Source organism: Hyperolius riggenbachi, chromosome 5 (genome assembly GCF_040937935.1).
Source record: "Hyperolius riggenbachi isolate aHypRig1 chromosome 5, aHypRig1.pri, whole genome shotgun sequence".
Lineage (NCBI taxonomy): Eukaryota > Metazoa > Chordata > Amphibia > Anura > Hyperoliidae > Hyperolius > Hyperolius riggenbachi.
This window is the reverse complement of record NC_090650.1, coordinates 147,391,540-147,416,345: the sequence shown is the minus strand read 5'-3', so window position 1 is coordinate 147,416,345 and position 24,806 is coordinate 147,391,540. Positions and strand designations below refer to the sequence as shown.

The following is a 24,806-nucleotide window of genomic DNA, read 5'->3' as shown; positions in this document are numbered from 1 at the left end:
TCCCCCAAGGATAGATAGCCAGGCGTGTCCCCAGTATCAGCCCCCCCCAGTATAGCCAGATGTGCCCCCCAATATCAGCCCCCTCAGTATAGCCAGAACTGTCCCCCGTATTTGCTAGCCCCCTATATAGACAGATGCGCCCCCCGGAATAGGGCCCACCATTATAGCAAGATGTGTCCCTGGGATCAATGTTCCCCATTGTAGGCAGATGTGCCCTCAGGATTAGCGCCCCCTCCCCATTATAGCGAAATGTGCCCCCAGTGTTAGGTTATGGCCCCCAGGACCATCAGCTGTGGCCCCATTATTAATTCCCCACCCAGTTACCCTGATGGGCCCCAAAATACATTTCACCCCCCCTTTCGGAACACTACCCCCACCCTCCGTTATGGGTAGCCAGATGTGCCCCCTCCGTGGCCAGATCAATAAAAAAAATGCCCCTGTAAGCAGAATATCTCACCTTACCTGGTTGACGTCATCAAGCCAGGATCCGTATGTTCGGCATCACAGGGCTGCATGAACCGCGGTGAATGGAAGCTGGGGCTAAAGGATGATCGCATGGGGGGGGGGGGGGGGGGGGGCGGTGTCACTAATTGGCTACAAGGGAACATTTTCCCTTTCACCATTTAGTAAGGCAGCTGACAGTGCCGGGGAGTGCACTCTGAAGCGCACCCGATCGTGCACAGCAGGGGCTGCAAGCAAGTCAGTATATTACCGTCATGGTGGCTTGGAGGGTGCCACAAATGACGTAGATATACTGTAGTAGTGGACAAAGTGGGTAATGGTTTATCCATAACTTTGTGTTACTTACGTGGACACTTTGACACACAAGAAGCTCCAAAACTATATTTTCCATCAGGATTGTCTACCGTTATATGGCTCAATGGGTCGTACAATTGCAATGGAGGACAGTTGTCTACGCATGTGTCACCATCTCGGAATCTGCGGCAAGCCTTTAGGAAAGAAAAATAATTATAATGGGAATTCTGTTAGAGGACATCAAATGCTCACAGAAGTTCTCTTTAGTCATTGTATCCTACAGGGCTCTTTTCCACTATGAAACACAATCTCACTGAAATGCGATCGGTTTCAAACTAACTTCCACTATTGCTTTTTGGCTTCTATACTCAGTATGGGAGCTCAATCACATCCAAAATGCTGAAGGAGGATGACTAAACTTGAGACAAAATCACAAAGCAATCGGATTGCTCTAATGGAAATGGCCTCTGCTGTTTTTATTAGCTTTACTGTACACTGCATTTTGCGATCAGTTAGCAATCTGAATCTAATTGCAAAATGCAACATAGTGGAAAAGGGCCCATAAGCAGTCTTACACACAGGTTTGCAACGCTGTCTTAATAAAATTAAGCATCTGGGAACCAGGGGCATTGCTAGGGTCTCCAAGAATAATAGTTAAGCAGCCATGCCCCCAAAAACATAATTAAAGGACCATTATCACAAAAAAATTGAAACATTTAAAATTCAAACATATAAAATGTTAATTTCTTCCACAGCAAAATACACTATAAATTACATAATTTTACAATTTTTTGCAATATAAGTCCTTTAAGCAGGTACATTCTCCAAAATAAAATAATTTGACTTTCATGTCTCACAAAAGTCATAATTATACCAGGATGTCCTCTCAAAATGTAATCAAGCAGGTCAGTACCCCAATTAAAATAATTCGGTATACAGGTCTCCCAAAATACAAAGTAGACGTGTATGAAAAAAGCAAATAAGCAGATATGACTCCCAAATACAATAATTGTCATGTTTCTAAATAAAATATTATTATTATTATTAATTGTATTTATAAAGCGCCAACATATTACGCTAGACATTAATTTAGGTTACAGACAATATTTAGGGGCCACATACAGCAATATGACAATATAGGAATACAAGAAAACCAGATCACACAGCACAGTATGAGTGCAAGGTAATGTTTAGTCAGTCTTTGGATGGGAGCATGGAGCTTAGGCAAGTTAGGTTCACTCAAATGCATAGCATGGGTTTACAGAAATGGAGGTGCATGATCAGGTAAGACACAAAAGGAGAAGGACCCTGCCCAAAGGCTTATAATCTAGAGGGAGAGGTAGGGACACAAGAGGTAGGGGGACCAGAGTTCAGCTGTGGGTTTAGAGCAATTGTAAGGGGTGGTAGGCCAGAGTGAAAAGGTGAGTTTTGAGGGCCTTCTTGAAGGTGTTGAAAGAGGGGGATGCCCTAATGGGTGGAGGTAGGGAGTTCCATAGTGTTGGAGTGGCTCTTGAGAAGTCCTGGAGGCGTGCATGGGACTGGGTGATGCGGGGGACGGCCAGGCGAAGTTCATTGGAGGACGGAGTGAGTGGCTTGGTGTGTATCTCTGAGTAAGATCAGAAATGTAAGTTGGACAGGTTTTGTGGACGGATTTGTAGGTTAGACACAATATCTTGAATCTGATTCTGGACTGGATAGGAAGCCAGTGGAGGGATTCACGGTGGGGAGCCGCCCTGGTGGAGCGATGGGAGGAGTGGATAATTCTGGCTGCCGCATTCATGATGGACTGCAGTGGGGCTATTCGGGTCATAGGGAGACCAGACAGAAGGGCATTGCAGTAGTCGAGGCGGGAAATTATGAGGGTATGGATGAGGAGTTTGGTGGTGGCAGAGGTCAGGAAAGGGTGAATCTTACAGATGTTACGAAGGTGGAAATTGCAGGACTTTGTGAGGTTCTGGATGTGGGGAGTGAATGAGAGTGCGGAGTCCAGGGTGACACTCAGACAGCGGGCTTGAGAGGTAGGGCAAATGGTAGTGTGGTTAACAGTGTCCTGCACCTCTTGGAGGTCCAGGGATGACCGGGGTGGGAAGATCATAAATTCCGTTTTGTCTAGATTTAGTTTCAGGAACCTAGCGGACATCCAGGAGGAGATGGCAGATAGGCAGGAGGAGACCTTGTCCATGGCAGTGGGGATATGTCAGGGGTGTGGAGGTAGATCTGGGTGTCATCTGCATACAGATGATAGTTAAAACCCATGGAGGAGATAACCTTGCCAATGGCGGATGTGTATAGGGAGAACAGTAGGGGGCCAAGGACCGAGCCTTGGGGGACTCCCACTGAGAGGTGGTTGGGGGTGGACGGGGACTCATTGAAGGAGGTTGTGAAGGAGCGGTTGGAGAGGTAGGATGAAAGCCAGGTCAGGGCGAGATCGTGAATGCCCATGGACTGGAGGGACTGGAGGAGTAGGGGATGAACTACTGTATCAAAAGCTGCTGAAAGGTCAAGGAGGAGGAGAATGGAGTATTTACCTTCAGCTTTAGCTAAGGCAAGGTCATTGACCACTTTGGTGAGAGCCGTTTCAGTTGAGTGGGCAGGCCGAAATCCAGATTGTAGTGGGTCTAGTAGTGAGATGGCACTGAGGTACTGGGTCAGGCGTTTGTGAACCAGACGCTCAAGGAGTTTTGAGGCAAAGGGGAGGAGGGAGATCGGGCGGTAGTTGGAGGGTAGCGAGGGGTCGAGGGAGGGTTTCTTGAGCAGGAGCAGTACTGTGGCCTGCTTGAAGTCTGATGGGAAGGTGCCTGTGGATAGGGAGAGGTTAAACAGGGTAGTGAGAACTGGGGCCAAATCTGTGAAGTGAGGCTGAAGTAGATCAGAAGGGATAGGGTCAAAAGGGGAGGTAGTGGTATGGGAAGTCTGCAGTAGGTGGTTGACTTCCTCAATGGTAGTAGGAGTGAAGGAGGTGAGGGGAGGATAGGGTGGAGGAGGAGTTGGTTGTGAGCGGGTGGGAGGTGAAGATTGGAGATTGGATATTTCCTGACGGAGACTATTTTGTTGGTGAAGTGGGTGGCTAAATCTGTGGCAGAGAGGGAGGAAACGGAAGGTGGGGGGTGGGTTTAAGCAGGGAGTTGAAGGTGCCAAATAGACGCCGGTGATTGGAAGCTTGTGCTCCGATGAGCTTGGTAAAGTATTCCTGATTTGCATGAGCAAGGGCAGTGTGGAACTGCAGCAGGTAAGTCTTGTACTGTAGGAAATCCTGGTTTAGTCAAGTTTTCCTCCATTTTCGTTCATTGGCACGTGTTTCCCTCTGGAGGTTGTAAGTATGGGTAGTGCGCCAGGGCTGGGGGTTAGGGGGTCGGTTGTGTCGGAATATTGGCGGAGCAGCTTTCTCTAGGGCTGATGAGAGAGTTTGGCGATACTGAGCTGCAGCAAGATTAGGACAGGTTAGGGTAGGGAGAGTGGAGGAGAGGGCATGGAGGGAGTCAGCAAGGACGCCAGGGTTGAGCTTGCGTAGGTCTTGCTGTCATCGACCAGGTGGGTGGGCGGGTAGTTTGGAGGTGCCTTCCGTGAGGAGGTTGAAGGTGAGAAGGCATTGGTCTGTGGGTGGAAATGGTGTGATGTCGAGGTTTGCAATGGTGGTGGATTTAGTGAATATAAGGTCGAGAGTGTGACCTGCAGTGTGAGTGGGGGCGTTGGTGTGTTGTACTAGGCCATGTGAGTTGGCTATGGTGAGTAGTAGGGTCACAACAGAGTTCTTGGGTTCAATGATAGGAATATTGAAATCCCCGAGGATGATAATGGGGAGGTCAGAGGAGAGGATGTGTGGGAGCCAGGAGGCAAGGTTGTCGAGAAATTGTCGTGTGGAACCCGGAGGGCAGTATAAGACTGCAACAATGGCTGGGAGGGCATTGTAGAGGCGGATAGTGTGGGCCTCAAATTATGTGAATTGTAGGGAGGAAGGTGGAGTGAGGACACGGAATGTGCAGGATGGGGAGAGGAGCAGACCCACCCCTCCCCCTGGCCTGTTGACTGGTCTGGGGGTGTGACTGAGGTGTAGCCCCCCGTAGGAGAGGGCAGCCTCCGTGGCAGAGTCAGAGGGGGTGAGCCATGTCTCAGTGAGTGTGAGGATGGTGAAGGATTTGGAGAGGAAGAGGTCGTGGACCGCTGTAAGTTTATTGCGGACGGATCTGGCATTCCAGAGACCGTGCATGTGTTTGTGAATGGGATGGATGGAAATAAGGTTGGGGCGAGTATGGATGTTGAATTTATTTTGTGGACAGAGAGCTGTGAAGCGGGTCAGCAGGGGATGCTTGTCTGGCAGCAGGCTGTGGCCCAGGGTTAGGTGATATATCACCAGCTGCAAGTAAGAGTAGGAGAGCGAGAGTAAGCAAATGTGAATGAGATTGCAGAATGGCAGAACATAAGAAAAATTGCAGTAAACATGGTAAGTGTCAATGATTATCAGCAGGAAATTTCCAACCCTAAATCAGTTTATATGAGTATGCAGTTAGTGCAAGCAAACCTGTGTAAATACAGAGTCTACTTAGTTGTGCAACATATGTCCAGCAGTGGCATCTTGAGCAACAGCATTGGAGGCAGTTCTGGATGCAGAGTAGTTGTTTCCAGCAGAGTCATGTGGCAGTTGAATCCTGTTTGAATTCCTGGGTTAATTCTTGGTAAGTTGTTGCAAAGCACTTTGTAATAAATGGCACTTAGTAATTAAATGGCACCAAATGACCTAGGCCACAAGTGACGTTCTTGTAGCATTTAAATAGGTATGAAAGGTATAATAGCTCCCATGGCTAAATTGGAAGTGATTCTCAATTAGAAATTGGGAAAACAGTTCACCTGGGGATGGAAGTGGCTACCAAAAACCAGGCCTCTGCTGCAATAAATAATTGGTGGTCACTGGGCTGGAACACAAGGATTCACAGGATGTAATATGGGAATTTACAAACATTCCTGAACTACTTAAATGTATATTAAACAATCTTAGTAGCAATGTATGCAGCAATTGTACCAATTAACATGAAGATAATGATTGCAGTCACAGATTGAAAGGCAGACTTTTGCAAGAGGACGCAGCAATCGTACCAATTAACGTGAAAATAATGATTGCAGTCACAGATTGAAAGGCAGACTTTTGCAAGAGGGAGCAGCAATCGTACCAATTAACATGAAGATAATATTATAAAGAAGGCATGACTTCACTCAAGTAACATAATAACCTAAACTGGGAAGGGGGTTAAAGTAATGCCCGCAAGCTTATGGCCTAATTTAACCCTTTTTATTGAAAGACTGCACCAATTTGTAACCAGGGTGTAATGATCGCTGCTGCAGCAGCTATTGCTGGAAGTAGTGCTGCAGCTCAGGCAGTTCTGATCTATTTCCATGCAAGTTGCATAGCTTTGTCTGTCTTTCCCTGCTGTCAGCTTGTGACTGATTATCATTCACCTGTGTGGGAATCTGCATGTCTGCTCCCATTGGATGACCTCAGTATAAAGATCTGCTTCCTGCAGGGTTTCCTTGGGTTTTCATAGCTTCAGCTTAAGCCTGCCTTGCTGTCGCTTTAGCCCCCGATCGTGTTTCTTGTTAAAGATACTTTGCTGGTCTTTGCATCATATATTGGTTCATTGCCAATATATATGCATACCAGCACGTTTATTATTTTCCTTGTATTTGTGTTACGTTAATACATCAGTGTCGCTGATGTATACGTACACGAACTGTTTATATCCTGTGTGCAGTTAGTCAGCTTTCCAGCACGTTTTGGTAGGTTGCGCGTACCGTGACCACCCGTGCTGAGGTAGTTACCCTGCTCCTGGTTCTGTTTGTGGATTGCGTTCATCTGTGCGAAGAGATAACGAATCCTTCTGAATCCTGTTCTGTTACTGTTTGTGGATTGCGTTCATCTCTGCGAAGAGATAACGAATCCTTCTGAATCCTGTTCTGTTACTGTTTGTGGATTGCGTTCATCTCTGCGAAGAGATAGCGAATCCTTCTGAGTCCTGTTCCCTGTATTGCTCCAGTCTTAGTCAGCGTTCCTGCTTATGTCATATATCGGTTCATTGCCGATGTATACATATGTTAGTCAGACGTTACAAATAGTTTCTTTGATAGCTGTAATTGTAATACGCTAGGAAAACATACTTATTGTATATTTATCTGTGTTACGTTCATCTATCTTAATCCTGCTGTTTTCTGACTATCCTGTCCTGTCTTTGTGAGGCACGCCATCGCCGCATCGCATTGGCTGCCTCCTTCCAGTCTGTCTGGTTTTGGACGCTTGCTGTCGCTAAGTAACCGCTAGCTAGCAAGCGTTCATTCTGTCTACCTGTCCTGATCTCCTCAGTTCTGGTTTGTGCGCTCGGCGCTACTTTGCGCTGAGACTTTATTACGAAAGCATTGTTTGTGGCTGTCAGATCTGCACCGGCTCTGTGCGCCACAATCTCCTATTGGAGTCAGTCCTCCCCTCCACTATACTAGGGATAGCCTGTTTCCTTGTGCTAGTGTGTGTACCTCCTCCACGCCAGCTCATGCGTTGCATGCTGACTGTGGAGAATACACCACCAAGCGTTACATTATGAAAACCCCATTACCAATCCCCATTGTGGGGGGGATTCCCAGAAAGTATGACACTGTTAATTATGGTTCCTGTTCCTTTAAGAAATTTGAAGAACTTAGCTCTGAAACAGAAAATGAGTTTTTCTCTGAATGTGCCAGGTTCCTGACCAATCCTGATCTCCAAGCGACTCCTGTTTCAACCTGGGCACTCCAACTAAGTTATATTTTGTTTAAAGGGGAATTATTCCAGTGGGCATTTGATGTTCTCAATCATTCCGATTTGAAAGATAGACCGCTGGAATTTCTAGCGTTTGTGATCCATAACTGGTTGCGCATAGATCCATTGCCTTTTCCTCTTAATGAACTCCTGGCAGCAGGCCAATCAGCTGCTCCTTCAATTGCTTGCAAGAATGAGCAGCAAGCAGAAAGTGTTACTGATAATTTTCCTGCAGCTTTGAATAAATCACCAAAAACCGCAAGGTCAAAGGCAAAACGCAAACGTTCTAAGAAACGTGTCCAATCTGCAGAATCGTTATCCTTAGCGACTGAGACCTATAATGAGATTCTGCCATTAACAGATAATGAAATGCAATTGTCTTTCAGGGGAGTTAAATGGACTTATGAAACTACTAATGAACTTTCCTCCCTGGCTAGGGAAAATAAAGATTTTTGTTTAAAAGAATTATCTGAGTATGATTATGAGGAGATATTACAGAGTATTGAACAAATCAACTTATTTGTAAAGCAAGGAAAGTTTGCATACACTACAGTTCAGCACTTGCTACAGGTATTGGAGGTTCTTAGGAATAAGGAATCTGCCAATCACCTGCTAATTAACCCAATATATGTCCCTGCTACAATCATATCTGCAAACCATGATCTGCCTGTTAAGTATGCTTGGAATCCTCCATTTGAGAAAGGAGAGATGGAAGCTCTGGTCAATGAATGGAAGAATGATTCAAGTTCATTTTGTCAATTTTACAGTGCAAAAAGTGAATTGGTATTGAATGCATGCATTAAGTCTGCCTATAACCTAATAAAAACTGGTGTGTGTGAGTATGACTTTGTGGCTCCATTGATTGATGTGTGGGAACTGATTTTGGATGATTTTTTTGTGACTCCGAATTCGCAAATTTGGCGTTCTGACCCGCCTGCTTCAGCACCTTTGGCTGATTCAGCAGGTGATTCGGATCTCTTTTTGTGTGAAATTGAAGTTCCTGCAATTCCACCCTGTACCATGGATAACTCAGTGTTACTTCCCAGTAAAACAGAAGCCACTGATACATTCTTAACCTTGCCCTGCGCAAATTTCTCAGCAGAGAATCCAGAGGTCCTGCTGACTTCCGAGTCCAGCCTAGCCAGTACTCATGACTCTTTGTTCAGTGAAACAGACACCAGAAAAATCTTGCCTGTCTCTGCAAACACTTCTGCAGAAATTACCTGTGTTAATAAAGTTCAACTCCTGTCTGATCCAGCAGATGCCAATAGATGCACTACATCAGTTTCCGAGTCCCAGCAATCCTGTCTAGTAAACTCAGAACCCCAGCATCTGAATTTTCCAATTTTACAAATGAATGGTGATTCAGATGCGCAAACATTGTGTCTTGATCTTCCTGTTTCTACACCTCGCTCTAGTTTCGTGAATAGCTCAGAGCATCTGCTATGTGAACCTGAAATCGCAGAATTATTACCTTGTTCAGAAAATTTTCCAATAAATTTGCCCTGTACCATGAATTGTGCAGTAGATCTCTCCAATGAAACTCAGGTCACAGAATCATTATGCTGTCCAGCAGGTGCTTCCATGGTTTTGCCCTGCAATATGGACTGTTCAGTGATCCTGTCCAGTGAAGCTGTGGTCGCAGAGTCTTATGCTTCACCCAGTACTTTGGATACTTTAAACCCTCTAGCAGAGGAGGCTGAAGCACTGCTTACCTCAGTTGGTGTTGCAGTAATATTCACTTGTCTAGCAGCTGTTTTGGAATTACAGTCTGCTCTAATAAAACTTGATGAATTTCTGCCCAGCAAAGCAGAAGCCATTGAAATATTGTCCTCGTCAGCAAGTGTGTCAGATACCTTGCCCTGTACACAGTCTGATTTAACCAATGTTGTTGAGTCCCTCTCCAGTGTTGTAACAGCCGAGGAACTCCAGCCCTGTCCTCTGAATGTTTCAGAGGTCTTGCCCTGTAACATGGATAATTCTGATTCTCTGGTCAAAATAATAGAAATCTCAGAATTTCAGTCCGGTCCGATGAGTGTTCCTGAAACCCAGCCCTGTATCTTGAAAGATTCTAGTTCTCTGGCCGCTGTGGCAGAGGTTCCAGAGTCCCCTTCCTGTCCAGGGAATTCCTCAGTTTTGCCTAGTCCAGTGGGGGCTGCTGCAATACTGACTTGTTCTGCAGCGCCTCATGAGCTCCAATCCAGTGTATTAAATGAGTCTCTGTCCAGTCCAGAGGTAGTTGTGGAGTCCCTATCTGGTTCAGTGCATACATCAGAAGATTTGTCCTGTTTTGTTGGTGCCCCTGAATCTGATTTGTTACTGACTTTGCTGGAATCAGCGACATCTAAGTCTGATCCAGCATTCTCGTGTAAAAGTCCAGTGGTTGCGAAGTTTAGTCATGATGATTTTTTTTTGGCCAGTCCTGGTTTTGGTCCTGTCTTGGCTGACCCTGAGGCTCACAGTTCCTTGACATGCCCAGAGGTTTCTCTTGTGCCAGTGTGCCCAGATGTTCTTTGTGTGCCAGAATGCCCAAGTGTGTTTAAGGTGTTAGCGTGCTCTGATGCTTCCTTAGTGGGAACATGTTCTGATGTTGCCAGTCTGCCTGCATGCCCAGAGATGGTTCTGGTCCCTGAAAGCCCTGATATTGATGTTTGTCCTTGTGGCCCTGACTCGGGAATTGCCCTAGGTTCCATAGGGGTTCTTGATAGTTCTCCATGTGAGCCTAAAGGGCATTCTGACCTATGGGGATCTCTTTGGAGCTTCAAGGTGTTCTGGGAGGTCTCTGAGAAAACTTGTCCTGGTGCCTTGGACTGGTTCAACAGTGGGTTTTGTGTTGGTAAAGACAGTACCGGTGGGCATTGCAAAGGCTTTGGCGTTTCTGAACGGTTCCTGGAAGGCGGTGGGTATCGCTCAGGGAGTTTCGGAGGGCTTTCTTCTGGAAATCATGGTTCTGATGGGTGTCACACTGGGGCTTGTAGTACTGATGGGCAGGGTTCTGTAGGTTCTGGTTCTGATGGGTCCAGTCTTGTGGGGACTGATTCTGGAATTCGGTCTTGCAGGGCTGTCCCGGTCATCATGAATTATCAGTCAGACTGTTTTGTTGGAAATTTCAGTTTTGAAAAGCGTCTGGAATCCACTTTTAAAGGCGGGGGTACTGTAATGATCGCTGCTGCAGCAGCTATTGCTGGAAGTAGTGCTGCAGCTCAGGCAGTTCTGATCTATTTCCATGCAAGTTGCATAGCTTTGTCTGTCTTTCCCTGCTGTCAGCTTGTGACTGATTATCATTCACCTGTGTGGGAATCTGCATGTCTGCTCCCATTGGATGACCTCAGTATAAAGATCTGCTTCCTGCAGGGTTTCCTTGGGTTTTCATAGCTTCAGCTTAAGCCTGCCTTGCTGTCGCTTTAGCCCCCGATCGTGTTTCTTGTTAAAGATACTTTGCTGGTCTTTGCATCATATATTGGTTCATTGCCAATATATATGCATACCAGCACGTTTATTATTTTCCTTGTATTTGTGTTACGTTAATACATCAGTGTCGCTGATGTATACGTACACGAACTGTTTATATCCTGTGTGCAGTTAGTCAGCTTTCCAGCACGTTTTGGTAGGTTGCGCGTACCGTGACCACCCGTGCTGAGGTAGTTACCCTGCTCCTGGTTCTGTTTGTGGATTGCGTTCATCTGTGCGAAGAGATAACGAATCCTTCTGAATCCTGTTCTGTTACTGTTTGTGGATTGCGTTCATCTCTGCGAAGAGATAACGAATCCTTCTGAATCCTGTTCTGTTACTGTTTGTGGATTGCGTTCATCTCTGCGAAGAGATAGCGAATCCTTCTGAGTCCTGTTCCCTGTATTGCTCCAGTCTTAGTCAGCGTTCCTGCTTATGTCATATATCGGTTCATTGCCGATGTATACATATGTTAGTCAGACGTTACAAATAGTTTCTTTGATAGCTGTAATTGTAATACGCTAGGAAAACATACTTATTGTATATTTATCTGTGTTACGTTCATCTATCTTAATCCTGCTGTTTTCTGACTATCCTGTCCTGTCTTTGTGAGGCACGCCATCGCCGCATCGCATTGGCTGCCTCCTTCCAGTCTGTCTGGTTTTGGACGCTTGCTGTCGCTAAGTAACCGCTAGCTAGCAAGCGTTCATTCTGTCTACCTGTCCTGATCTCCTCAGTTCTGGTTTGTGCGCTCGGCGCTACTTTGCGCTGAGACTTTATTACGAAAGCATTGTTTGTGGCTGTCAGATCTGCACCGGCTCTGTGCGCCACAATCTCCTATTGGAGTCAGTCCTCCCCTCCACTATACTAGGGATAGCCTGTTTCCTTGTGCTAGTGTGTGTACCTCCTCCACGCCAGCTCATGCGTTGCATGCTGACTGTGGAGAATACACCACCAAGCGTTACACAGGGACTGACAGACCAATGAGACCATCAGCCACTTGAGAGAGTGCATGCATGAATGTGTGTTTGCAACTACTGATGATGATTACAAACTGCTATGTAGCACTGTATACATCAGATGCTCAAATTTTTGCTTTAAAAATGGCATCTGACAGTTCACACTTTTAATGCTGTTTTATAGCTAGCCACTGAGTGTCAGCAGGATCTCAGTCAGTGACAGCACAAAAAGTCAGTGGAACTGTAAACTATAAAATTATGTTATTGCTATAATCTTAGCTGTAGTCGGATGCTGGTTTTAGTAATGGTTATATTCTGGGATTCAAAAGTCAACATCTCCTTGATGTAGCTCTTAAAGGACCACTATCGCTAAAATCATAACATTTAATACACGTAAACCTATACAAATAAGAAGTACATTTCTTCCAGAGTAAAATGAGCCATAAATTACTTTTCTCCTATGTTGCTGTCACTTACAGTAGGTAGTAGAAATCTGACAGAACCAACAGGTTTTCGACTAGCCCATCTCCTCAAAGGGGATTCTAAGGGTTTTGTTTATTTACAAAAGGATTTAGTGAGTGGCAGGTGCTCTGTCCAACTGCCAAAAAAGTGTGCAGCCAATCGGGAAGCTGGCCAGCATCACTTTATAAATCCTTTTTAGGGAATGTCCTTATAAAGAATAACAGCCTTGCTGAGAACCCCCCATGAAGAGATGGACTAGTCCAAAACCTTCCGGTTCTGTCAGATTTCTACTGTCTACTGTAAGTGACAGCAACACAGGAGAAAGTAATTTATGGCTATTTTACTCTGGAAGAAGAATACTTATTTGTATATGATTACATGCATTTACCGATTTTGCAATTTTTCACGATAGTGGTCCTTTCACACAGTTCCTCTCTCTTGTTGCATTCTTCATACCATTATGCCAAAGGGGAGGTCATCTCGTAATAGTAATGGATGGACTAAACTAGAAAATCAGAGGATGAGATTTCCTTTACAAATGAGAATATTGCATGTGGACTAATACTATTCAAAATATCAAAATATTATCTCATTTTAACATTGGAAAATGCACAATATAAAAACAACATATTTATTTATTCTCAAAGAAAGTCAGCAATGAACATTACCAAGCAATCCTTTGCTTTGGGTCCTGTGCAGCCTGCTGCACACTGAGTATGACAACAGTCAACAGGCATTGGTCCCATGCATCGTCCAGAACACTGCTCGGCACAGTTAAGTCTTGTAACTGAAAGGAAAAATTGCGTCATTATTACAATAAAGATGATAGGGGTTAAACAATGGCTACAAAGTTTGCAACTGATCATTATAAATGCACAATGTATGTGAATCAGTGGCAAGTCAGCTGTGAAATGTTAATTTCTCCCTGTTTGCCCAACTTTATTAAAGTACAGCAAGCCTCCAAAGCTGAATTCATCCATAAAACTGACAGTATTTTCCTGGCATTGCTGCTCTTATTGCGTCAGCACACATAAGCTTAGGTGTTGGGAAGAAACTGTACAGTTGTGATCACCAAAAAAAAACAAACCTGTAAATCACACCTTGCAGACAAAGCATTATTTAAAGGACATTGGCTATCATTCATAAAAGACCAGTCGGTAGTGCGGGAAAACACCGTTCTTCTCCGCAAGCGGTACTTAAGACTTCTGGGTGGTCATTCATAAAGAAGTTGCCTGTTGCGATACAAGTGCGGAGGTTTTCTGGAGGAAGCTGGCGGTAGCGTGGCGGAAGACATGCGGAAACATAAAAGCTGCCCGATTCCCTCCGTGCGCTCCTCTGTCTGATGCTGCTTGGGAGGTCCGTCCCATTCATTTACAAGTAATCCGCCCGCCTATCGCTACTGTCGAGCAATCGGTATTTTCCTTCCGCATACCGCTTGCTCTAATCTTTATGAATGGACATGTTTGTTACTTTTTCTAGATTAATCTAGAAAAACTCCGCACAAGGTGGAAATGTATCGCTCTTCACGGGAATGTCAGCTTTTCATGCGGAAAGAGCCTTTATGAATCGGGATTTTGCTGAGTGTTCGGTAAAGTCACCGGTATTAAGCATTTCCGCATGCGGAAATGCTTCATGAATGATAGCCATTGGGGCAGATTTCCTAAAGGATGGTAAAATTCATGTGTGCACACGGCTCAAGTAAATTGTACCAGCATTAACGGAAACTACACAATGAGTACAATCTATGCTATGTACACAATACAGAAATGTACCTTCTAAAACAGAAGTTGTTTGCAATTCTTTTGGTTGGATTGAGCATATGAGGTGTCCCACAGTGCATCACTGCTGAATATACAAATAGTCCCTTTGATGTCCCTAAAAACCAAACACACATCCAGAACCACTGGAATGCAATAAAGTTTCAGCTTGTTAATTGTACAGAGCCACAATAATCCAACATGCAGACTGTTTTGGACTGGTTCGTCTTCATCAGTGCATGGCATGTATTAGTATGGCTCTATGAAGTAGGACTTGAAACACCTAGTTACAGATTGCCCAGCAAGCTCATGGTGAGCCAGAATGCCCAGTAGTATACAAGAGGCTGAAAAGGACCAAAAAGCCTGCTTACTAAAATGCTACGTAGAAATTTACCTTCTTAAAGAGAACCCGAGGTGTGTTTAAAGAATGTTATCTGCATACAGAGGCTGGATCTGCCTATACAGCCCAGCCTCTGTTGCTATCCCAAACCCCACTAAGGTCCCCCTGCACTCTGCAATCCCTCATAAATCACAGCAGTGCTGTGAGGCTGTGTTTACATCTGTAGTGTCAGTCTCAGTTGCTCCCCCGTCTCCTGCATAGCTCCGGTCCCTGCCCCGTCCCTTCCCTCCAATCAGCAGGGAGGGAAGGGATGCAGGCGGGGACTGGAGTTCTGCAGGAGGCAGGGAGAGCAGCAGACTGACACTATAGAGATAAACACAGCCAGCTCTGACAAGCTGTTTGTCAGCAGCTTGGCTGTGATTTATGAAAGATTGCAGAGTGCAGGGGGACCTTAGGGGGGTTAGGGGGGTTTGGGATAGCAACAGAGGCTGGGCTGTATAGGCAGATCCAGCCTCTGTATGCAGATAATATTCTTCAAACCCACCTCGGGTTCTCTTTAAAACAAAGTGGCAAATTTCTGTTTTGCGTAGCAATTTAGAAAGAGGACTTTTTGGTATTTTTCAGCCCCTTGTATACTACTGGGCATTCTGGCTCACCTTGAGCTTGCTGGGCCATCTGCAACTGTACATAATGTGCATGTTATTTGAATACCGCGCATAACACCATTTGCATGATGCAAATGATACCAGTAATGTGAGTGTCGAGTACATAACGCAAGTTGCGCTACTTACATGTAGTTTGTTTAACCCCCGGCGGTATTCCTGAGCTGAGCTCGGGCTGGGTTTCACTTACCCAGAGCGGTATTCCCGAACTTAGCTCGGGCTGGCCCAAATCAGGCGCGTGCTGCAGTTTCCTGGGTCCTGCACGCGATCGGCGCTGCCAGCGGGGCCCAGGAATCTCCCCCCGGCACTATTGTAATTACTGGCAGTGGTTGAGAAATTGCAAATGTGAGCTAATGCAGCTTCCAGTATACAGAATCATCGGGTAAGTGGTTAGGGAGGGATGCAATGAGAGGGTATACCTGCACGTGATGAGCTACGGTTATGTTCAACCAAACACTCTCACCTGAATTTTGCTAAACGTATACAATTCCAGCTAGTTTTGGTACTGCAGACACGGATGTATATACGGGTGCCCTTGATTGGCTGACGAGCTGTTTGTGGACCATATAAATGGCAGATTACTGGCTGGGAGTGAGCATTTGCTTCTTGTGTGTCATGTATTGCATTCAGCATTTATATAGAGGCAGTGTGGGTGATTCCCTTGTAGTGGGAGTATCAGGGCTCACCTGCACTCCCCCTTTTGGTGTTGCATGGGGATTTGGGGGTCTCGGGCGGTGGCAGAGCCTGGGGTCCCCGTCTGCCATATGCACCAGAGTTTGTTTTTTTAAATGAGAGCTAATGACTGGGTGCAGCCAATATTAATTCTATAATTTACTGTTCATTACAGACCCTTTGAAAGTATCCTTGATTTTAGGATAGGAGCTCTTTTGGATTTTGGGTATTTAAAGGGGAACTTCAGCCTAAACAAACATACTGTCATCAAGTTACGTTATTTTAATTAGAATAGATCGGTAATATAAGCTCTTACCCACCCTGTGGCTGTCTACATGTGGGTTTGATATGGCTGTGTAAAACTTAAAGCTATAGGCTTGCTATACACCAGCGGTTCTGGATGCTTGCTTGGCTTAACAAGGGCGAAAAGGGATAATTTGCATATTTAGTAGTAGTGCATTGTGGGTAACCACAAATGTTCATTTATAACTGAATTATTGCAAATTTACTTCTGTTTTAAGAAGGCAATTACACCAAGCTTTGCTTTTTTAGTAGGAGGGCTTTTTGGTTCCTTTTATCCCCCTATACATTCCTAGTAGTTTGGGTCACCCTGAGCTGCTTGGTTACTCTGTTGTACTCGTCCAAGCCCTATTTCATACAGCCTTATCAATCCCTGCCATGTACTGATGAGGATCAAAAGTCCAAAACAGGCTGTCTACATGTGGGTTTGATATGGCTCTGTAAAACTTAAAGCTATACTTGGCTTGCTATACACCAGCGGTTCTGGATGCTTGCTTGGCTTAACAAGGGCGAAAAGGGATAATTTGCATATTTAGTAGTAGTGCATTGTGGGTAACCACAAATGTTCATTTATAACTGAATTATTGCAAATTTTCTTCTATTTTAAGAAGGCAATTACACCAAGCTTTCTTGTTTTAAAAGAACAGGCAAATGTTTGTAATTCATGGGGGCTGCCATCTTTGTCATGGGGGCAGCCATCTTTTTGGTTGAAAGGAGGTGACAAGGAGCAGGAGACAAGTTCCAACTGTCCGGTGTCCTGATAACCCCTCCCAGCTGCACGCACTAGGCTTCAAATGTCAAATTCAAAATGTAAAAAAAAAAAAATTGCACCAAAACAGCAGAACGAGAACAACAAAATCAGAAATCCCATCATGCTTTGTACAGCATCAGGAGAAAAAAGCCCGGGCAGTTTTCTTCTGTGCAGCTAAAAATGAGGATTGTATAAGAGAAACAAAGTTCTGATGCTGTGAATATGCTAAAGAAACACCAGGCCTTTTCAGTGCTGCCGAGTCGATTTTTAGTCCGGAGGTTCACTTTAACAAATAATATAGCTATAATTTTCAAAACTTTTATCAGTCCCACTTACATAAAAAATATAGTATGGTAGAATAGTTAGTTGTGAACTTACGTATCTGGCAGTTCTCAGGTCCAGGACCCCAACACGATCCATTGCAGCTTTCCTTGTCACATGGAGGACCTGCAGTTTAAAAGACAGGTAGCTAAGTGGATAGTGAGATAAAAGAACATGCATCTGGAAATGGTAGGGTAAATTACAAAAGGAGGAATGCAGTGAAGAATAGATTCATTTTTCTGTTATGCATCCGCAGAAGCAGAGATGTTAAGTTGCACTGTACCGGATTTGGGGTTTGAAGTGGCCACTGTGTATCTTCACTACTGTTCACTACTCACCTCCCTTAGTAAATTCCTAAACATATTAAAAAGAGTTTCAACCATTTATTATAAGTGAAGCATAGTCTGGTGTTAATCTTGGAGCAAATATGAAGACATCAAACCAATAATCGTTGGTTCAGTTAATAACAAATTAAGAACTATGTTTTTTTGGAAGCTTTAAGAACGTTAAGTTTCTTTCTAAATGTGCTTGGTTCTGATCTAGTTCTGTATGAAGAAGAAACTTAAATCGGGACTGAAAACATTAAAAAAAAAATAAGTTTCACTTACCTGGGGCTCCTGCCAGCCCCCTGCAGCCGACCTGTTCCCACGCAGCCACTTACCGATTCTCTGGTCCCCACGCCGCGGCTCACTTTCACTTCACGCAGTTTGAGAGCACTGCGCCTGTGCGGCCCTGGCCACGGGCCTCCTCGTTCTCGTTCCCGTAGCCGGACGAATACTGCGCAAGTGCAGTAGAGGTTTTCTCGTACTGCGCCTGCACAGGGCACTCCTGGCTACAGGAACACGTACTAAGATACGCGTGGCCAGGGCACAATGGAGGTAGTCTTAGAAGTCTACCTCCATTGTGGGAAAAAAAGTGAGCCGCGGCAGGGGAACAGAGGATCGGTCCAAGACTGCGTGGGAACAGGTTGGCTGCAGGGGGCTGGCAGAAGCCCCAGGTAAGTGAAACTTATTTATTAAACAGTTTTCAGTTCCGCTTTAAAGGACTACTATTGCAAAAAAATGTAAAATGTAAAATACGTGTAAACATATACGAAAATGAGTAAAATGAGACAAATTATTTTTTTCCTATGTTGCTGTCACTTACAGTATTCGTGGAATTCTGACAGAACCAACAGGTTTTGGACTAGTCCATCTCTTCATGGGGTATTCTCAGCAAGGCTCCTATTCTTTATAAAGACATGCCATGAAAAATAATGATACAATGGTGCTTGCCAGCCTCCCTGAACACTTTTTTTGGCAGTAGGAAAGATCAACTGCCATTCACTAAGTGCTTTTGAAAATAAACAAAACCCTGAGAATCCCCTATGAGGAGATGGGCTAGTCGAAAACCTGTTGGTTCTGTCAGATTTCTACTACCAACTGTAAGTGACAGCAACATAGGAGAAAGTAATTTATGTCTCATTTTACTCTAGAAGAAACATACTTCTTATTTGTATATGTTTACATGTATTTTAAATTTAACGTTTTTCAGGATAGTGGTACTTTAACGTTTTGAAAGCTTGCAATAAGCCACGTACAGTTCATCATTAAAGAATTTACCTAATCAACATTTGTTGGTTTGATGTTGGCATAGTCATTTTATACACATCAAAGAGCAGCCATGGGCAGCACGGTGGTGTAGTAGTTATCACTCTCTCCTTGCATCGCTGGGTCGCCAGTACGTATCCTAGCCAGGGCACTATCTGCAGTGTATGTATGCTCTCCCCATGTCTGCATGGGTGTCCTCCAGGCACACCAGTTCCTCCCACGTCCCAAAAACATACACAAAAGTTAATTGACTCCCCCCTAAAAAATAGCCTTAGACTATGATACATACATTACACGATACATATATATACATATGACAATTGTAGTGATTAGATGGTGAGCCTCTCTGAAGGACAGTTAAGTAACAAAACAATATACTTTGTACAACACTGCGGAAGAGGGTCAGCTCTATATAAATACTAAATAATAATAATAATAATAATAATAAAAAAACATTAGGGCCCTTTTCACATTGCTCAGTTGCATGGCAGAATAATTATGCATGTCAGCTCACTGCCCATAGAGTTCTATGGGCCTGTTCACAATACTGTGTTGTAACTGATTGCATTTTTCTAGCTCGCTGTATGCAGGCTTTGCACTAAAATCTATGTCCAGTCTGGATTTCAGTTCACGCTCATTATAACACATAGTAACACATGTTATGGAGGGGGTGGCGCTGCATTAGTAAAACAATAAAAGGATACATATATAATCTGTGGAATTTTTATCACACAAAAATGTTTCCCACAAAAAGTGCCTGGTTTCTTCCTGCTGCTTCCTTAATGTTGGGTGGGGGTACCCAAATCCTGCACCCCTACAAAGAGTAAAATATTATACAAAATAAGGAGCCCTGGACATAATTTTCAGAAGTTAATAATAATAAATGTATTTGTGACAAAAAGCGAATAAAATTGTATACATCCATATCCCCAATCTTCTCACTCACACCATACATACACTCAAATGAGTTACCTGATGCCCTTAAAAAATGAACGAGAAAAAGTTAAAAGTAGGGGTATAAAAAATTCCTCCTATCATAGAGCTGAATCAAAAACAGGTCCTCCTCATATAACTGCATACAGATATATCCAACAAACCGTGTGTCCAGACTGGCGATATGCAAATAAGGACAGTCCCTGCTATTTTTAGTACATACACAGTTTGTTTAAATAGTGAAATACCTCCATGTGTGTAGAAGTCCTGAATCTCCGCCCCCACGGGAGATGATATGCGTGCGTATGTGCCTTGCACATCCGCCTACTTCAAGGACTCCTATCCGGTACTTGGTGGGTCCAATCCTCCGTTCCTGGGCAGGAGAAATCTTCCATGCAGTTCAGATCTGAACTAGGAGGGGTGCCCCAGAAGACCCTAGTAATCTGCAGTGGTGGTCCGAATGGTTGGAATCTCAGAAAGGGTCATTTACATAGCTGGCGCTGGTTCCTTGGTGTTGGAACGCAAGGAAATACTTTTTCCTCACCGGGTGGAACGCAGGAAGTGAGCCGGAGGAAGTGACGTCAATAAGGACTCCAGGAAACTATCGGAGTATAGTGCGCATAGACTGGGTGGCCGGTTGCCGTGCGCGGAAGATTTCTCCTGCCCAGTCCGGACACGCGGTTTGTTGGATATATCTATATGCAATTATATGAGGACCTGTTTTTCATTCAGCTCTATGATAGGAGGAATTTTTTATACCCCTACTTTTAACTTTTTCTCGTTCATTTTTTAAGGGCATCAAGTAGCTCCTTTGAGTGTATGTATGGTGCGAGTGAGAAGATTGGGTATATAGATGTATACAATTTTATTCGCTTTCTGTCACATAAATAAATGTATCATTAACTTCTGAAAATTATGTCCAGCGCTCCTTATTTTATATTTTACATAATAACACATGTGTTCTATAACTTACCACTGTGAACCTAGCCTAAATATTAAATGTCTGACTTACCAAACCTGAAGAAAAAATAACCTTTTGTCCATAGCAACCCAATTAATTGCTCCAATTCAAAACGAAACCCTTTGGTTTCAGTTTTTAAATGAAAAAAATGAGTTGGGTTGTTATGTGCAATAACTGGTTGCGCTGATCAAAAATAAAAATAGGCTAATAAACAATTTTCATGAAATAGAGTTCAGAGCCAAAGTTACTTTGGTCTGTAATGCAACAGAAACACAAGTTAGCCAAGCATTCTGAAACTTCAATAAACTCATTGGGTAGTGGTATAATGGGAATGGTTTAACCACTTAAACCCCCGCGGTACGAATTTCTCTGTCCCTTTTTTCCCCCCTAAAAAACCAGGGACGGAGAAATCCGTACCTTCCGCGCTACCGCCGCTGTCCGCGCTCCCGCCGCTCGTGCACGCCGCCGCCTGCTCGCACGGAGATCAATGAACGGGAAAATCCATTCCCGTTCGTTGATCTAAGCCCCCGCAATGATCGCGCTGCTTCTATTAGAAACAGCGCGATCATAGTGATTCTCCCAGCCTCCTACTGCTTCCTGTAAGCGTCCGGAAGGACGCTTACAGGTCGCATGTAAACAAACACACTGTGGCCATCTTGTGGCCAAATAGTAAACTACACCCTAAAAGCATTTTACATAAACAAACATTACATTTACACAATAAATTAACTCATTACCTCCCACACTCCCCAATTTTTATTTTTTTTTTTGTAATTAAAAAAAAAAATACAAAAAAAAAAAAAAAAAAATAGTTACCTTAGGGACTGAACTTTTTAAATATTTATGTCAAGAGGGTATAACACTGTTACTTTATAAACTGCGGGCTTGTAATTAGGGATGGATGCAAAACTGAAAAAAATGCACCTTTATTTCCAAATAAAATATTGTCGCCAAACATTGTGATAGGGACATAATTTAAATGGTTTTATAACCGGGACAAATGGTTAAATACATTTCATGGGTTTTAATTACAGTAGCATGCTTTATTTAAAAACTATAATGGCCGAAAACTGAAAAGTAATAATTTTTTCCCACATTTTTTCCTATTTTCCCATTAAAACACATTTAGAATAAAATAATTCTTGGCATAATGTCCCACCTAAAGAAAGCCTAATTGGTGGCGAAAAAAACAAGATATAGTTCATTTCATTGGGATAAGTAATAATAAAGTTATAGACGAATTAATGGAAGGAGCGCTGAAAGGTGAAAATTGCTCTGGTGTTCAAGGGGGTAAAACCCCTCAGTGGTGAAGTGGTTAAAGCTCAAACGTGATAGGATAATGGAGGTTATAAACATCAAAGATAAACCTGTTCTACTGTTTGTTTGTTTTTTTATTTAAAAAGAAAAAAGTAGTAATTAGTGTGTAGATGTATATACACCTGCATGAAGTATGGATGGCTTGTCCAATTTCAGAAGACTATAGTTAGCATGCATACTTACAGCGTGCAGCAGTATTATTCACAAAAATCAAAGAATTGCTGACGATGTCCTTCCACATGATTGAATCCAAGTGGCATAATTTTGGATTAGTTTTTATGATAACTGCACCATGTAAAATTTCTGTAAAAAGAAAACAAAACAAAAGTCATCATTTCCTGTCTATCAATACAGTGCATTATGCTTCAGATTATGGGGTGCTTTAACCAGCCTTTTTAATAAGTGCTTTTGGACAAGGAACAACTTAATAAAACACTGCTACAACTGCAATAATATATATATATATATATATATATATATATATATATATAAAAAAATAGATCCTGTTATAATACTTAAGTTGTTATGCCCCACAAGATACTTCTTACCTTTAAAAAAACACACATACACACACTGCATTTATAAGAAACACTATTAAAATATAGTATTGTAAATTCACATCTTTGTTTTTAAAACCTCCTGTTCTTTTCCTCGTAGGTGTTATTCTGCACTTTTCTGGTAATATTCTTGCTTGACTGAACTACTTTCAACTGCTCCCCCTTCCTCTTTTTGCACTTGCTGCGACCCCATTGCAAGCTGAACAAAAACTCTGAATATTTGTATTTCCCACTGAGCTCCAGATGTTCAATTGTGGTGTTGAATTTTAACAATACTGAACATTAAAAAAAGTATGTTTGTATTTCTTTCTTTTTTTTACCACTTACTGTACATATAAAGTGGTTTACAGTTTGACGTAAAGCATCTAAACAAAGATGCTACTTTCTGACACTTGAGAAAACCATTAATAATTGCAGATTGTTATAAACTAGTGCGAGGAAGCATGCTCCATAGCATATATAATAGTACACTAAAAGCAGGAATAAATTGCTGGTACATAGAAACCTACTAAAATGCAATCATCACAAACCTGGGCAATGAAAACAGAGCATCTGATGAACAAAACCGATAACCACAGTTTAACCTCAGTGGAAACCGAGTGTCAAAGTGATCACTAATTCCAGAGATTTAAAGTGAACCTCCAGACTAAAAATGTACTCAGCAGCACTGAAAAGACTTGATGTTTCTTTAACAGTTTCACAGCATTAGAACTTTGTTTTTCTTATTTAAGACTCTGAACTGAATTCCAAGCAAGCTACAAGTTTCCAAATCGGACTCAAACTTCACTTATTTAAAAGTTGCTGATCTCTCTGGTCAGTAGGGTCTAAATTACACACCTGAAACAAGCATTCAGCTAACCTAGTCAGATTTGTCATAGACATCTGATCTACATGCTTGTTCAGGGTCTATGGCATAAAGGAATACTGAGCAGGTACAAAAAAACCAGAATTGGCACTTACCTGGGGCTTCCTCCAGCCCACCGTAGGCCGCGAGGTCCCCTGGTGTCCTCCTAGCTCCTCTTTCAGTCCTGCTGGCGGCTCCGTTAATTGGCAACTTCCACCTGTAGTCGCCACTACGAGTCCCTGCCGCGCACATTACATGTCGTCACGCCAGCTGACGTCAGAGTTCTGCGCATGTGTGGATCAGTTAGAGAACCGCGTATGTGCAGGACTTTCACGCTGGCCAGCGTGATGACGCGTAACGTGCATGGCGAGGACTCCTAGTGGCAACTTCAGGTGGAAGTTGCCAATTAACGGAGCGGACAGTGTGACCGGAAGAGGAGCCAGGAGGACGCCGGGGGACCTCGTGGCCCACGGTGGGCTGGAGGAAGCCCCAGGTAAGTACCAATTCTGTTTTTTTGTACCTGTGCAGTATCCCTTTAAGCAATAGAGGCAGAGTATCAGCAGGACAGCCAGGCAATGTGCATTATTTAAAAGGAAATAAACATGTCAGCCTCCATATACCTTTCACCTAGAGTTCCTTTTAAGCACAGCAACTCCTGTATATCTTGGCTAGAAAGCTCAGTCTGCTTGCATGTCTTTACCACCTGAGCTGTAGCAGGAGGCATTGGGACATTTCCTCTAAGGAGTAGAGATCGTCAATGAGATGCATGAAAATTGTACGCAGCTTGGAATTGGGCTGCTTAAAATCACTAGGAACTACTTTTGATTGGCCCAATTCCAAGCTGCATACACTGTGCAATAAATTTGCATCTGAATGACAATCTTTAGTTAGGGACATTTATGCTACTTGCACACCAAGACATTGCGTTAGGTGCTATGTTAAGGTCGCATAACTTGCACCTAACGCAACGTATGGTAGTGCGGGAGAGAACGGTAGAGTGAGCCGCGTTAGGCGGCTCTATCCGCATAAGGTCTCCCAGAGTGGCGCTGATTGGCCGGCAGGACCATGCGATGCGGAGCGAGACATTCCGCATCACGTGGTCCCGCCGGCCAATCAGCGGCCGCCAGTGCAGTGATTATTAAGTAGCCATCTGCGCGGCTACTGTGGCTGCATCTCCCCGCCTCCTCTCTGCCCCCCACTGAGCATGTGCAAACAGTCTAACGCGGCTATAGCCGCTGTAACGCCGTAGCATGCTGCACTTTCAGCAGAACGTGCAGCGTTACATGTAACGCAACATGGGTTGTGTGAACAGCCCGCTTGTGTTACATTGCTGTGCGTTGGGGGAGTGTTACAGGCGCACTAACGTGCACCTGTAACGTCTTAGTGTGTAAGCAGCC

At 43.8% G+C, this 24,806-nt stretch overlaps 1 protein-coding gene across 1 annotated transcript in view; it reads right to left on the bottom strand.

The window, feature by feature from the left end:
• EGFR (epidermal growth factor receptor) overlaps positions 1–24,806 on the bottom strand; it is a 342,723-nt gene that overhangs the window by 85,500 nt on the left and 232,417 nt on the right. Inside the window, exons 4-7 of the mRNA XM_068236350.1 lie at positions 22,192–22,311; positions 17,266–17,334; positions 13,074–13,192; positions 809–950 (exon numbers count right to left, since the gene is read on the bottom strand). Coding sequence (XP_068092451.1) covers positions 809–950; positions 13,074–13,192; positions 17,266–17,334; positions 22,192–22,311 — 450 coding nt within the window. The remainder of the gene's footprint in view (positions 1–808; positions 951–13,073; positions 13,193–17,265; positions 17,335–22,191; positions 22,312–24,806) is intronic.